The 16,501-nt window shown below is 43.9% G+C and overlaps 1 protein-coding gene across 7 annotated transcripts in view; it reads left to right on the forward strand.

Moving 5' to 3' along the window:
* Positions 1 to 16,501, forward strand: part of CADM1 (cell adhesion molecule 1) — a 427,454-nt gene that overhangs the window by 242,112 nt on the left and 168,841 nt on the right. For all 7 annotated transcript variants that reach the window (XM_040325375.1, XM_040325377.1, XM_040325376.1 and 4 more), the window contains 3 exons: positions 2,432 to 2,584; positions 3,249 to 3,386; positions 10,375 to 10,536. In XM_040325375.1, coding sequence (XP_040181309.1) covers positions 2,432 to 2,584; positions 3,249 to 3,386; positions 10,375 to 10,536 — 453 coding nt within the window. The remainder of the gene's footprint in view (positions 1 to 2,431; positions 2,585 to 3,248; positions 3,387 to 10,374; positions 10,537 to 16,501) is intronic.

Genomic DNA, 16,501 nt, shown 5'->3' on the forward strand with positions numbered 1-16,501 from the left:
ATCCGGCTTCCTCTGCCCTCCCTAAATTATAACTGATTCATGCGGTATTATTAGCTTTGACTGTACAAGCGATTTTGGGAGATTAAATCTCCTGAGATTAATCGCAGAAGAAAAGCGCGATTAACTGCGATTAATCTCATGGCATTAATCACACCAAGAAAACAACCTTCCCATGCTCGTCGTTTGGAGCGAACGTTTATTGCTTAGAAATTGCGAAGATGTCTGGAAACGTACAGTAAATTACCTGTCCCCTGTAAAGTGTATGGCAGAAATGTATCGCCTCAGGTTGAACAAAACGTTGAATGACTATAGGGGATCAGCAGACATCAGCATACTTATAGGGATAATTAAGGATAATGGGCTTGATGCACTAATGTTTATTAAGGCCTCTATTGTGTGAGAAAACCTTTCTCAAGAGATCACTTCTTATTTTGTTTATGATTCATTACATTTGCTGCGTTTTTATGCAAATCCAGGTAATAAAAAAAGTCTTTGCATGCGAGAAATGCGTCTAGATAGTACTTTGCATACTGGATGAACTCTTGGGGGGTAGCAAGTTCATGATTTCATCAATATGGAGTGTGTTACGAGCCCCATTTCTAGGTGCACTATTTATGAATATGCATTAGGCAGTGAGTGTCTGAAGCATTTTAAAGGCTGATGTCCCACAACACAAAAACGGGGTGGGGGGCATGAAAGAAAGTCTGCGCCTCAGAAGTATGGCTGTGCTTTTAAAAGCAATTTCAGCAGCTCATTTAATCTTTTAAGCCAGCTTTACGTGGAACAAAATGTGCCTGGTTCAGCAGGGACCAGGTGAAGTCTGAGCTATGTATGAGCACTGTGGTTGTACAGAAGTCAATCTACCGCTCGCCTTCTGTAAAACGGCTCTTTCAGATTTTCCCCTTCAATCAGCACTACAGGCTATCGCCGGCAGCGCTGCTCGTGTATTGTGACAGCAGGGAAGCTTCCTCGCTGTCAGAATAGCTGTCAGCGGGAGTTTTCCCCCATCCACATCTGCTGGTTCAATGACAAAAACTGTATGGGCCACCTTACCGAGTTCCAGCAATGTGCACGAGAGCAGAGGCTCTTCCAGGTCTCTTCTTCCCCACTGGCTGAGACACAACAGCGGGACCCATTGGCCCACTCATTGGGGAGGAGCCGAGACACACTCTGTGTTTCTCATGGACATGCAGAAGTTGCTCGGGAGCGAGCACTCATGGGTGCCCCTAGGGGAAGCAGCTTGCAGTCAGCAGGAGGGAGGAGCTAGGACTGTCAGCAGGGAACTAGAGACGAGAAAGATCATGGCTGCTCTGTGCAAAACCATTGCACCAAGCAGGTAAGTATAACTTTTTTTGTTTGTTTAAAGCTGAAAATTTAGTATCATAAATACTGTAGCTGCTGACTTTTAATATAAGGACACTTACCTGTGCAGGGAGCCCACAATGTCGGAACAGCCTGTTTCCTACTGTGCATGGGTGAGCCGTGCTGCGCTTTCTGAATGGTCCTGGCTGCCTTCTGGGACCTGTATCCCAGAAGGCAGCGGGGAAGGAGGAGGAGGAGGGCCAGACATTGTGTAGATTGCTGCACAAGATTGAAGTGATCTTTTTTTTTTCCCCGGAAGTGGGGGCGGATTTCTGGATTTAACATGTATCCGCTACCCCTCCCCCTGAAAGGTTCCAAATGTGGCACCAGAAATCAGAATGTGCCTAATGTTTTCCCTGCATTAAGGTAAAACAATGACCCCCAACTTGTTCTGGCCACCTCCCTCCCTAAACACTTACCCGACTCCTCTCACCGGCCCCGTCTGCAGCATTGCTGCGCTCGATTCCTGGTCTCACGGGAGACTCTGAGAGTAGGGGAGCCATAGGCTTCTGCTGCCAGTCAAATCCTCAGAAGGGAGCAGAGGACATGGCTGACCTCCACTGTGTGAGTCTATGGATGCATACAGTCCGGTTTGGGATTGTGCCCTTGCATGTTACCTTGCAGCACACGACTTGCAGGAAAAGAGGACTCCAAAAAGAGGAGGTAGGGGATCGCTCTGCAATACCATCACCTTTTTTTTAAAGGAAAATACATTTTACCCTTTGAATGGCACTTTAATTTAAATGGGACCCAATCTTTGTGTTTTCTGGCTACTTGCCAACCATGCTGGTCGTTGTGGTTCGCAGCTATAGATCCATGTCTGCACTTTGATAAGACATTCCGGGAAGTCTCATACCAAGTGTATTGTAAGGAGTTAATGCCCGGTTTGTCTTATTGATTTTTTTAATAGTTTTCTTTTAACTCTATAATCCCCCGTCTTAATGGCTTTAAGTGTTTTTCTTTTAATACTGAGTAATGTGCACTTCTTCCAAGGCTGACAACAGATGGTGATACATGTGACTTTGCTTTATTATTTACTGGAAAGTACTAATATTCTTGAATTCCGCAGCTCTGAAAGACGCACGGTTCCAGCTGGTGAACTTCTCGAGTAACGAGCTGAGGGTGTCGCTCACGAACGTGTCGATCAACGATGAGGGGAGATACTTCTGCCAGCTCTACACCGACCCCCCACAAGAGGCCTACACCACTATTACAGTTCTTAGTAAGCAGTAACCCCCCCCCCCCCCAGTCTTATCTGTATGTCACCCGTTTTCCTATCATCTCCCGCTCTTGTATGTCCGTGCCCCGAAGTTCACCTTCCTCTCTTCTGTTTTTCCTATGCAAGCATTTTCTGTTTCATTTATCCCTTTATAATGTCTAAAAACAACTGAGGCTGCTGCATTCTGCTGACCCTCTCAGTTAATGAATATGTCATCTACATCTGTTGTGTCGCAGGCAATCTGTCCTGGTCTTTGGTGATATTTGTGTTTAACCTCTTTTAGTGTGTGGCCTTTTATCTCATTTGTCTAAAACTGTCCTCAAAGGCCAAAACGTGCCGTGATCATTGAAGGGCTTTAATCCGGTCACACGTGCCGGGGCTCATTTATAGAAGACAGGGTGACGGAAAAGCCGTCTGATAGGCTGCAAGAAGTAACATGATTGCAGCTGACGTTCCTCCCCTGGAGGCTACACAATAGGATGAAGGACTCTTTGGTTGCCATGAGCAACAGTTCTGCTGGGTTTTATAAATGAGCCCCGGTGTAGTCTGCTGTGTGTTGGCTAAAGCTTTCAGTGTATGTGTAGCTTTTATCCTTGGTTCCCTTTGCTCCATGATAATCACCCATCTCTTGCTATGTCCTTCCACCCTATCTTTGTTATCGTTTCAGTTCCACCAAACAACCTGGTCATTGATGTGCAGAAGGACACGTATGTGGAAGGGGAGGAAGTGGAGATGAACTGCACAGCCATGGCCAGCAAACCAGCTGCAGTAATACGCTGGTTCAAGGGAAATCATGAGATCGAAGGTAAGATGTACCAACATGCTGGTAAATGAATCATCTGATGTTATACAAGTTATATAAGCCATACACAGAGCAACAAGCAGACGGCCCACCATCTTACAGTTGAAAGCGATAGTTTGATAGCATAAAAGTTAGGCCCCTTTCACATTGGGGCGTTTTTCATGCGGTACAGCGCTAAAAATATCGCTGCTATACCGCATGAAAAAATCATGCCCTGTAGTCTTCAATGTGAAAGCCCGAAGGCTTTCACACTGAAGCGGTGCAATAGCAGGAATGCTCCAAAAGTCCTCCTAGCCGCATCTTTACCGCGGTATAGGAGCGGTGTGTTCACCGCTCCTATACCGCGCCTTCCCATTGAAATCAATGGGAAAGCGCGGTAATACCGCGGTATTAACCCTTGTTCGGCCGCTAGCGGGGGTTAAAACCTCACCGCTAGTGCCCGAATATTGCGGTAGACACAATGGTATAGCCGCGCTACAAATAGCGCGGCTATACCGCCACCGCGGCTCGACGCTGCAATGTGAAAGCAGCCTTAAAGAGGTATTAATCCGGAAAGCAAACATTGATTGTATTGCAGCTTACTGATTCTTAAGTGTAATGGCTGTTTAGTTTTCTTTTTTAGGCTTTATTTTATTTTTTATTATAACCTGGTGATCCGCCCAGTAAGTCTGCTATTTGAGAAATTTAGGAAAAAATATGGAATGGGACTTTAAAGGTGCAAAGGAACACAAAATATATATATATATATTAGGGGTGCAACGGATCAAAAAACTCACGGATCGGATCGATCCTCGGATCAGGAGTCACGGATCGGATCATTTTCGGATCAGCAAAAAAAAAAAAAAAAAAAGGGTCCGTTTTTTCATTGGTCCAAAAAAAAAAAAAAAAAAAAAATATATATATATATATATATATATATATATATATATATATATATATATATATATATATATATATATATATATATATATATATATATATATATATATTTTTGGACCAATTAAAAAAAGGAACCTTTTTTTTTTTTTTTTTTTTTGCTGATCCGAAAAAAGAGCACAATAGCAATTCACAGGGGTGGATTAAAGAGGAAGCAGGTGAGGCTGTTTGGGACTTAAAGTACAATCTTGATGTTTTTACAGCAAAATATATATATATATATATAAAAACATCAAGATTGTACTTTAAGTCCCAAACAGCCTCACCTGCTTCCTCTTTAATCCACCCCTGTGAATTGCTATTGTGCTCTTTTTTCCCCCTTTCCCCCCCCTCCTCTCACACCAGTGCTTCACTGCTAACATTCCCATTCAGCTTGCTAGAGCCCAGTGCACAGCGTGACACGCCTCCCCGGGGAGGCGTGTCACGCTGGGCTCTGGCAAGCAGACTGGCCGCCGCTCCGGAGCTAGGCCGAAGCCGGGGACTTTCCTAGGCCTAGGCTCCGGAGCGCTCCGCGGATCGCGGGGTGTGCCGATCCGAACGGGGTGGCCCGTTCGGATCACGGATCGGTGACGATCCGTTACACCCCTAATATATATATATATATATATATATATATATATATATATATATATATATATATATATATATTATCAAAAATACATTTTATTACAAAAAAATCCATGATAGAATATAAAATCCATCTACAGCATAAAATACAGTTTTAGATATGCATACAGACCTGTTTCGCCGTTATAAATTGGCTTCTTCAGGAGTTTGTCAAGCACTACTAAAAGAAGAGAAAATTATGATATGAAAATATAAACAAATACAGAAAATATGTTTTAGTACACAATATATATATATATATATATATATATATATATATATATATATATATATATATATATATATATATATATATATACTGTCCTGCATATGTATCAGTCAAAGCAATAGTAAACACCGCTTGGTGACTTATAATAAAGCTTACCTGTAATTACAAAAAATATCTTCCAAATTTGCACGGTTTAGGAGATATTCACTGGTTCTGCAGTTGGCGGCACATGTACACTGCGTTCTTAAGGGACAGCATACGGAGTATGCCATCTAGTCAGATTGCTGTGCCGTGATCGGTGGCTCCCATGCGCAAAAGCAGAAATGATGTCATGGCAGCTCAGCCATTCACACGGCCGGAGCCCACGTACCTGAAAGGACTGGATGAAGATCGAAGCCCTGTCAGCGGTGAGAGCACACTGCTGGAGGGCTTCATTTGCATAGATGGAATAAAAGCCATCCAGTGTAAGCACCCCTGGGAAAGTTAAATGGTTTGTTTTTTAACCATCAAATTGCCACTTTATCTGAACATCTTGGACTGTTGGGGCACACATTCACAATTGCTTCAACTTTAACACACATTAAAACTCCTACCGCTTCAAAATGATTTTTTTATGTGGTTTTTGATGCATAATTGATGCTTTTTTTGAGACTTTAATGGAGCCTGGCTCAGTAGGAACCCCACTCGGCAGATCCCCAACGAATTAGTGCCCATGTTCAGCAGAACCCCAGCTAATTGGTACCCTGTTCGCAGAACCCCAGCTAATTGGTACCCCTGTTCGCAGAACCCCAGCTAATTGGTACCCCTGTTCAGCAGAACCCCAGCTAATTGGTACCCCTGTTCAGCAGAACCCCTGTTCAGCAGAACCCCAGCTAATTGGTACCCCTGTTCAGCAGAACCCCAGCTAATTAGTACCCCTGTTCAGCAGAACCCCAGCTAATTAGTACCCCTGTTCCACAGAACCCCAGCTAATTAGTACCCCTGTTCCACAGAACCCCAGCTAATTAGTACCCCTGTTCAGCAGAACCCCAGCTAATTAGTACCCCTGTTCAGATGCCCAGCTTATTAGTGCCCTTGTTTGGCTGATCCCCTGCTCAGTAGTAACCCCCAGCTCTGCTGATTCCTCGCTCGGTACTACCCCCACCTCTGCTGATGCCTCGCTCAGTAGTAACCCCAGCTTTGCTGATTCCTCGCTCAGTACTACCCCCAGTTCTGCTGATTCCTCGCTCAGTAGTAACCCCCAGTTCTGCTGATTCCTCGCTCAGTAGTAACCTCCAGCTCTGCTGATTCCTCGCTCAGTAGTAACCCCCAGTTCTGCTGATTCCTCGCTCAGTAGTAACCCCCAGTTCCGCTGATTCCTCGCTCAGTAGTAACCTCCAGCTCTGCTGATTCCTCGCTCAGTAGTAACCTCCAGCTCTGCTGATTCCTCGCTTCCCGTTCCCCGCTCACCTTCTGCTATATTGCTTCCACCACATGGGGCATCTGCTAATTTCTCCTGCTCTGCCGAACCTCTCCCCTCTGTTCCTCTTTTTCTGGTCCCTGCTCACCTTCTGCTATAGGGTTCCTATGTTGCACACCATGTGCGCATTTAGTGACAGGTGCTTTGTTTGCCATTTAGAGTGCTTATGGTTAAAAACGTGTGTTCAATGACATTTTGAACCAAGTGTAAACGAGCCCTTAAAGGAAGTTGAAAAATAACAGACTCGCTGGCTAGATCTCCAGATGAAAAAAAAAAAAGCCAAAAAAATAAAAATCAAATTCAATCACCACATCTAGGAATTGGTAAGGTTCACTTTAATCATTTTTTTGTTTTTGGGTTTATTGGGCACATCCACATTATCATATAGTACGCTGCACCACATGTTGTTTTTTTTTTTTTCATACCTTATGATGCATTGTGTTGATTAGCCCAATTATTTTAAGACTGTCAACACCTGAAAAAATAAACCCTGTACATTATTTTAGAGCAGTGCAAGAATATGCATGCGTGTTTCAATGCGTTCTAACTATTAATCTGCGACCACTCAGAATCCAGTAGCCCCTCCAGGCCTGGCATCCATTGGCCTTATAGCGTCTGCTCTTCTTAGCTATCTGTATTGTAAACTTCCCTCCCTTTTTTTGTCAGTTTTCACTGTTTGGTAGGGCATTTTAGTGGTGATATAAAGGAACGCGTTTTCATCAGTATGTTCTGAAAGATTGAAGTAGAAAGCTCTTGCAATGGGAAGTTTAACTTATCAGAATACCATATGACTTATTAAATATCAGTGCCCAGAGCTATGATATTCAGGATCTATGTCAACCAATCATATTTCATTTTTTGTCAGACTGCATTTATCTTTGGTTGGTTGATGTAATGCATAATGCATTATATTTATTCAGCTGCAACATAGAGGAGAATAGGTAAAGTACTACAAGTATATACTATACCATGAATGTATTCAGAAACTGCTATTCTACCGTCAAAGCTGAATTCCAGGCACATAGAAAAAGAACAAGTTTATTCAACTCTGTATTCATGAACTCATTATTTTAAAGTTGTTACTGTTCTTGTTGAAGTTGTTACAACTAGAGTAAGTACCTGAATGTGATTTGGTGCTAGCCTCTTGCTGTTTTTGTACAACAAAGTTCAGATTGGAAAAGGGAGAAGCAGCACAAAGAGCTGATCAGTGAGCATGCTGATAGGAGGAGGAAGCAGATCGGCAGTGAAATGAGCTCATCATTGTTGCTTTTCCTTTGCACACCCTTAAAGGGTTACTTTTACCTTATTTAGGAAGAATAAAAAGGTAAAATAACACCATCTACACTCCCTACACCTCCCGCTGTATTTGCCTCAAAGGGAGATGAGCGGTCATTGCCCATGAAGCCGGTGCAACAGCCCGCGGATTAAACATTTCCACTCTTCTCCTTCTTTCTGCAGTGCTTCCAGAATGGACCAGGCAGCTTCAAGTAGAACTGTAGGCAAAACTTTTTTTTTTTTTCTCATTTGGATAGATTAAGGGGGGTTAAAAACCCAGTCGGATTTCTTTCCGCCATCTGTGTCCCATTATGGTGATTTCCCTCTACTTTCTGTCCCATAGCTAAACAGGAAGTGACAGGATATCCCGGCAAATTAAGGGAATTCCTTAGGGACCCCCAAGTCACCTGAATAGTGTCCCCATTGGGAGATTTTCCCTCTGTTACTTTTCAGGGGACAGCCATACATTTTAGATTTTCTTTTGCTTTCACTCTCTATGATAATGGTAAATAGGACATTTGGAATAGACCCATTTTTTTAAATAAAAATTGCCTTTAGGTATACTTGAAGTTCACCTTTTCAGGAAAAATGAAAAGGTGAATGAACACCCTACACCTTACACCCCATGGTCCCTGCTGTACTTACCTCTGTGGGTGACAAGTTGTCAGTCAGTGCCTACGCAGCTTGGGGATTTAAAATCCTTACTCTTCTCCCCCTTTTCTGCAGTGCTTCCAGGATGGATCAGAGTGATGCTCTGTGCTGGTGCTGACCAATCAGAATTGCCCTAATCTGTCCTGGAAGCCCTACATAATGAAAGGGCAGTAGAGTAGGGATTTCAAACCCCCAGGCTGCTGCACTAGCTACATGGACACTGACAACTTGTCATTTACAGATGTAAGTACAGCAGAGACCATGGGAGGGTGGGAAGGGTGTGGGGTGTTCACCGTTTTCATTTTTTTCTGAAAAGGTGAACTTAAGTTGGCCACACAGGGATTGAAAGGTTGTCCAGCTCAGCAGGGACTAGCCACATTTTGATCCATGTGTGGCCACTGTGGTTGAACACAGAAAGTTGATCTACCGACTGACTTCTGTATAATCACCCTATCGATATTTTTTCCTCGATCAGCACCACAGGCAAAGGACTGCAGCACTGATCTGTGTAATCTGATGGCGGCAGTCTCATCGTTATTAGAATACAAAGAGACAGCGAGGAGGATTTCCCCATCTACACCGAATAGGTTGATGGGAGAATCTGGTCATTTTTTTTCCGTTCAACCTGCTGGTTGGATGAAAAATAAATTGACCCATGTTTTCCTGTCTGGGAAAACTGCCATGACAGCTTTTGGCTGGGAAAACTGGCCGTGTGTATTCTTCATGACAGGAAAACCGATGGGAATCACGGCAGGAAAACCTAGAACATGTTGCCCCTTTTTTTTTGTGATTCCCGGTGTTCTTTTCACTATAGGAAACACTGCGGTGGAGCATACACACGCCCGGGATTCCCGGCCAAAGCGCTCACCAAAGTTTTCCCCAAAGGCAAACCCTCCGGTGTGTACACGGGGAAAGTGACCAAGCAGGTTCTCGGCTCTTTACCGATTGTGTGTACAGGGCATTACACTTTAAGTATTATTGAAAATCTGTATGCTGCCCTGCCAGAAAGTGCTGTGTGGCAGAGCTGCATACATCTCAGGACTGGATGGAATGAATTACAAATAGTTTTTCAGGCTTCTCTTATTCATATTGTATTTGTGTATTTAGCTATTTGCCTGGAGTTCAGCTTTAAGCGTCATTAAGTGATTGCATTATCATGATCAGTCCTTTGTAATATAGTCAGGTTTGGTGTCTGACTGCTCTTGCGTTAGGCATTTGTTTTTATTCATGATGCACAAGGCCGGTGGGATTGAATATATACCGGTATCTAATAGAATCTTACATCTTAATGTCTATTATGCTTGCTCTGAGATTTACCAGATTTTCTATATGCACCAAGCGGCGTGCTGCAGTCACATGGCAATAAGGAATTCTGCATACATGTCAAAGGTTAAGTTTGACAGGCTTTATTCTAATGCTGCAAGCTCCATGTGATTCCTCGCTGAGAAGCATAAACGGTACAGACCTTAGAAGCGATTTAGCGTGTCGGTGTAGAACATGAAACAAAGAGACGGCTAGTTGCTTGTTAAGGAAAGCGAGTGAGTCATTGCTCAGCCGTATGAGATTTCTATGCAGAAAAGAAAAAGCAAATCAAAAGATGGAGAAACTGGCAAGCAGGTCATTTTGACATTGCTTACAGTTGTGGAGGCAAACAAAAAACTAGGACATGCATTTGACAAGAGGGAGAAAATGACTCTGCAAAGTGCACTTAGTACATATGGCAGCAGTAAGAGAGCAAAAAGCAGCAGCGTTACTGCGGGAAATCAAAGTGATGAAAGTGGAGTTTTGTTATGTGGAATTACTCTGACCTAATGACTTCTACGGGATGTTCACAGGTAGTAAAACAGAAGTGGAGGCCGTGGACAACAAGATGTTCAGAGTACGCAGTCAGATATCCATCACCGTTCTCCGAGAAGATGACGAAGTTCCCTTTGTGTGTATGGTTGACCATCCAGCTGTGAAGGATCTGGAGACCCGACAGTACATTGAAGTGCAATGTGAGTACCAGACGCTGAATATTTGGTTATGAAGTATGGCTGGGATACCATGTCATTGACTTCCGCTTTCTTTATTGTATTCATTGGGATTAGCTGACAGCCCCCCCCCACCAACTAATTTCTTATAGTTGCCTAAATGACCGCTTGTGAAAATAATGCATAGCGGGTTTCATCGTCCCCCATCTACCTGCTCCATGAGCCCACTCGCAGCCTCACCTAGACAAAGATGGAGCATGAGAGGGAGGTTGCATTTCACAAACTGCACATATTACACAAGGTGATAATTGTCTTGTATGTGTCTGCATTTGTTTATATAAAACTCAGATAAGCAGATTGTTAAAGAATATGTAATCCCAACCTTTCACATGGGATCGTAGACAGTACTTAATCCATAAATAATACAATTAATGACAATAAAAAACATTAGCCATACTTTTATTATTGGCAATAAAATATTATATTTTAATCCAATCTCATAGCACACACATTTGATGTTTTATCATCAAATATTTTCACACCAAACCAAAATGATTATATATGTACACACATCTTAAATTCATATACAGTGGAACCTTGGTTTAAGAGTAACTTGGTTTGAGAGCGTCTTGATTTGTGAGCAACTTTTTTTTTTTAAATTCTGACTCGGTTTGCGAGTGACTTGCAAGACCAGCAGAATTCAAGCTAAATAAGCCTGCAGTACCTAATTTGGCCTGAGGTACGGGGGTGCAGAAGCTGAGCAGAGCCGGAAATAGGCCTGCAGTACCTCATTTGGCCTGAGGCACGGGGGCACAGGAAACAAGCTGAAGTGTCCTCTAGCCTTATAGGCTGTTTTTGGCGCTCTCTGGCGCCCCCCCACCTTTGGCCGCATTCGGTATTGCATCCCGTTGAAGTCAATGCGGAACAAATTATTTTCGTTTCCATTGACTTCAATGTGAAAACTTGCTTTGATATGTGAGTACTTTGGATTACGAGCATACTCCTGGAACGGATTATGCTCTTAATCTGAGGTTCAACTGTATGATGATAACTCAGCCATTACAGCTCAAGTTCTAACTATTTTAACCCAAAAATTTAGGCCCATTTCACACTGAGGCGTATTTCAGGCATTTTAGCGCTAAAAATAGCGAATAAATAACGCCTGAAATACTCCTGCCCCAGCATTCTCAATGCTGGCGGGAGAAAAAAAAATCTCCTGCAAGCAGCATCTTTGGAGCGGTGTGTAATACCGCTCCTTCACCGCTCCTTCTCATTGAAAATAATGGGACACCACGGTTATACCGCCAGCAATGCGCCTCTGCAGAGGCGCATTGCCAGCGGTATTAACCCTTTTTCGGCTGCTAGCGGGGGTTAATACCGCACCGCTATCGGCCGAATACCGCCTCAATTCCGACAGTATAGCGCCAAAGGGAGTAAATCCAGGCCTGTCCGCGGTCAGTTCTCTAGCTGTGATGGGAAATCAGCCTGCTCTCCTCCAATGATTAGACTTGTCCTTACATCCCCCCATCCCCCCACCCTCCCCAGCCTTTTACTCAGATGATCAGTGAGCTGCTGTTTCTCCTCCCCAGCTCTTATGCAGCTGAGAAATAATAAATGAGAAACAAAAGTATGTATAATGTTATTTTTATATCTATACACAAGTGTTTGCCTTTCATTTCTATTTTAAACGGAATGGGTTGTTTTACAAGGTGATGGTTTCCAATCACTTTAACGTTTGCATAATGGTGAAGTACATTGGGTAGCGTTGCCTATCACTGATTATTAGAGCCCATTGTTATCCAATCCTGTTACTCAAGCCTGCATTGCCGTGACAATGGAAGTGGAGGAATGAAGGAGTCGCTCCCTCATAGTAGAGCTCTCTGCAATGCTTCTGATGAGCTTGATGAAAAGTATGGAGAGAGTTATTAAATGTATTATGGAAATGATTTCTGGATCTATATCTTCCCTGCTGCTCCAGTTATTCCTCTGTGTTTCATGTAAATCAATGCTCATTGGTGGTAAATCCGCCTCATCTGCCATGATTATTATTCTAATGCTCTGCAATAGATGAACAGTATAAGAAGTATGCAGAGGCTACATAAGGGAACAGGCCCCTGGGCAATGGGGACTGACTGGATTTCTGTAGCTGAGGTATATACAGGTTCTATACAGGTATCCAATCCAGACACATTCCTTGTTATCTAGTCTAAAAGACTGCAATATTCTATCAGGATAAACCCAAATTCCTGCTGACAAGTGTTAGTCAAATGTTACAAAGGAAAAGCTTAAAGCGGATCTTCACCCCAAGACTAATCTGCTCTTTTGCTGTCACCTCCCCCCTCCCTCCCCCCCTCTCATTTTTTAACCCCTTGTTGCCGACTGCGCTCATATATACGATCTCACTGAAGTGGGTCTTTCCCTGTGAGGTTGCATATACACTGTATTACCAAAAGTATTGGGACGCCTGCCTTTACACGCACATGAACATTCATGGTATCCCAGTCTTAGTCCGTAGGGTTCAATATTGAGTTGGCCCACCCTTTGCAGCTATAACACCAAGGTTTAGGAGTGTGTCTATGGGAATGTTTGACCATTATTCCAGAAGCACATTTGTGAGTTCCGGCACTGATGTTGGACGAGAAGGCCTGGCTCACAGTCTCCGCTCTAATTCATCCCAAAGGCCCATGTTCTTCCACTCCAAACTCACTAATCCATGTCATTATGGACCTTGCTTTGTGCACTGGTCCAAATCATTTGGCGGAGGGGGGATTAGGGTGTGGGTTGTTTCTCAGGAATTTGGCTTGGCCCCTTAGTTTCAGTGAAGGGAACTCTTAGGCCTCGTACACACGACCGAACATGTCTGCTGAAACTGGTCCGGCGGACCAGTTTCGCGGGCATGTTCGGTCGTGTGTACGGCCGACCAGACAATTTTCCTGCGGATCGGACAGGTTTCCAGCATGCTAAGAAACATGTCCGCTGAAAGCCTGTCCGTCGAACATTTTCGGTCGTCTGTATGACTCACCGGACATGTCCGCTCGGCCGAAAGCCCTCGCATGCGTCAAAGTGATTCGATGCATGCGTGGAAGCATTGACCTTCCAGGGTCGCGCACGTCGCAGCGATGGCGCGGCCACGTCACCGCGTTCGCTGTCCGTGGGAAATTTGGTCTGATGGTGTGTACATCAGACCAAAATCCGCCAGCGGACATGTCCGATGAAAACGGTCCGCGGACCGTTTTCATAGGACATGTCCCGTCGTGTGTACGAGGCCTTAAGGTGTCAGCATATAAAGACATGTTGGACAATTTAATGCACCCAGCTTTGTGGGACCGGCTTAGGGATGGCCCCTTCCTGTTGGAACATGACCATGCACAAAGCAAGGTCCATAAAGACATGGCTGAACGATTTTGAGGTGGAGTAACCTGACTGGCCTACACAGAGTCCTGACCTTAACCCAATATAACACCTTTGGGGTGAATTGGAGTGAAGACTGTGAGCCAGGCCTTCTCATCCAATATCAGTGTTGGACCTTACAAATGTGCTTCTGGAAGAATGATCAAACACTCCCATAGACACTCCTAAACCTTGTGGACAACCTTCCCAGAAGAGTTGAAGCTGTTATAGGTTTAGAGGGTGGGCCAACTCAATATTGAACCCCACAGACTAAGGCCCAACCCACACTATTAGATTTTCTGCAGGATTTTGTCTTAAGATTTACCAAAACCATCTAATATGAGGTCAAACCTCAAGAGTTTCAATGTGTATGCAATCAGGCAGGGCCTTGCACTACATGAAACAAGAAAAGCTGCTCCAGGTGAGTGAGTCTTTGGTTAATCCCCCCCCCCCCCACACACACACTAGTCAGGTACTAGCCCAGCTCGCATGCTGTGTAATGTGAAGAAATAATTCCGGACGGCTGCACTTCCAAAAATCCTTTTATTGAAGCTTCATATGACAAGTGGTTGACAGATGGAGCAGGGGACAAAGAGGTAGACGTGTTTCGCGCAAATATCGGCGCTTAGTAATTACCAGTAATGATAGAGAATATTGCGGTGATATGTCCAGCTTTACTTACACATGTCAAAGTTGCAAAATTGTGTTCAGGATTTGTTTTACCCTCTGTCATGAAGGGGTTAAACATGTATTGTGCTCCTCACCTAGGTGAGCACGACGTCTGTGACACCCTTCCGGATTCTGCATATGCACAGATGTGCTGCAGGGCTTCAGGTCCAAACAGTTCTGCAGCACATCTGTACATCTACGTGTGCACAAAGCCGGATAGCGTGGAACTCACTAACCCTCCACATCTTTGTGCATGCGCAGGAAGAAATACAATGAATGTGCACAGATGTGCCAAAGGGCTCTGCCAGAACCCGGTGGCTGAGCGAACCCTTTGGAACATCTGTGCACGTGTCATAATGGCGGCACGGGTGGAGAGCAAAGCCACAAAGGACAGGGGCTGAAGCTCCTCTTTAAAATGTATATTGCCAACATTTTGTCAGGTTTTTACTGTTGTCACCACTGGGGGGGGGGGGGGGAGTTAAAATTTCCATTTGTCCTTGGGATCATTATGGGTAGGATAGGGCTGGTCATACAAGTTTCGAATCGCAGCTGGCTGAGCAGGAACCATCTAAGATTCGAACCATTAATGGGCAGGCTGATTGTACCAAGTTGATCAATCAATCAACTTGGATACACAACTAGCCTGCCGGATTCTCTTATGATTATCGCTAGCAGCAGCTATAGCTGCTAGTGATAATCACTGTCTTCTCCCGGTGGGGTCTTCTTCCCCCGCCAGGAGAAGACAATTGCTGATTCCCCTGTCAACACCGTGTTGATGGCGAAATTGTGCAAATTTATTTTCTGCAACCCATGGTTACAGGAAAGGAATGTGTACTGTGTACGCCCGGCTGATCAGTTATGTTTTCTACCCAACTCCTTTGACTAAAATGTATTGAAAATCACATTATGTCAAGCTGGGTGGTGCCAACAGGGCCATCGACATAGCAAAGTTCAACAGATTCACTAGGCATTGCCTGAATTACGATCCATATTTTACTGGCTCTAAGCGATCGCACTTCCATCGGACACATTTGTGGATTTTTGTCTGAAGGCGATGTCTGTGAACTTGTTCTGCATACAGACGGCAGAACATTTTCAGCCAACATACACCAAACCACGTGGTCTTTCAGCTCTTTACCGCCACCCTTTGGGCAACTTCTGCTATTTTCTGATGTTTAGCATTGGTTCGGAGCATGCGTGTTTGAACTTTGGATTTAAGTCTGACGGATTTGTGTACACACGATCGGATAATCCGACTGAACACATTTGTTGTCGGACAATTTGAGAGCATACACAGCCAACATTTGTTGTTGGAAATTCCGACAACAATTGTCCGATGGAGCATACAGACGGTCGGATTATCCGACAAAACAATTGTTTTCAGAATATCCAATCCTGTGTACGGGCCTTTAGATGTAAATTTCGCTCACTTTGCAGATATTTCTTTTTTGCTTTCTGTTACATCTCCTGGATCAGCGTTTTATCCATTCCCTAATCTCGCCAAAACTAAAGTATTTTGACTGTACATGTTTTATTCTTGCCAAAGATAATATGTACAGCAGAGCAGAAAATATTTAGCATATATTATTATAGACAGAGCCATGTGGGATGTTCAGTACAGCAAACACCTATAAACCACTGCAACAATGATAGCAAGGACAGCTGCATTGTCTATACTACTATTTACCACCAGATGGCAGCAGCAGCAGAACAAAATGCATGCAAGTATGCAGCTTACTTTACTAATGAGAAACCTTTATTAAAAGACAACCCTAGAATGACTTTTCTATTAACCTGTGTTCCATCTGACAGGTTCACGAATTTCTTTTGCTCGTTAAAGCAAACCAAAATACCAGGAAAGCCCATGCCAGACTAGAGATTATATTGCTGGTGACAATTTTCCAGCAACACAATCCCTAAGAGTCTTTTT

The sequence above is a fragment of the Rana temporaria genome, chromosome 10 (assembly GCF_905171775.1).
Source record: "Rana temporaria chromosome 10, aRanTem1.1, whole genome shotgun sequence".
NCBI classification, from domain to species: Eukaryota; Metazoa; Chordata; class Amphibia; order Anura; family Ranidae; genus Rana; species Rana temporaria.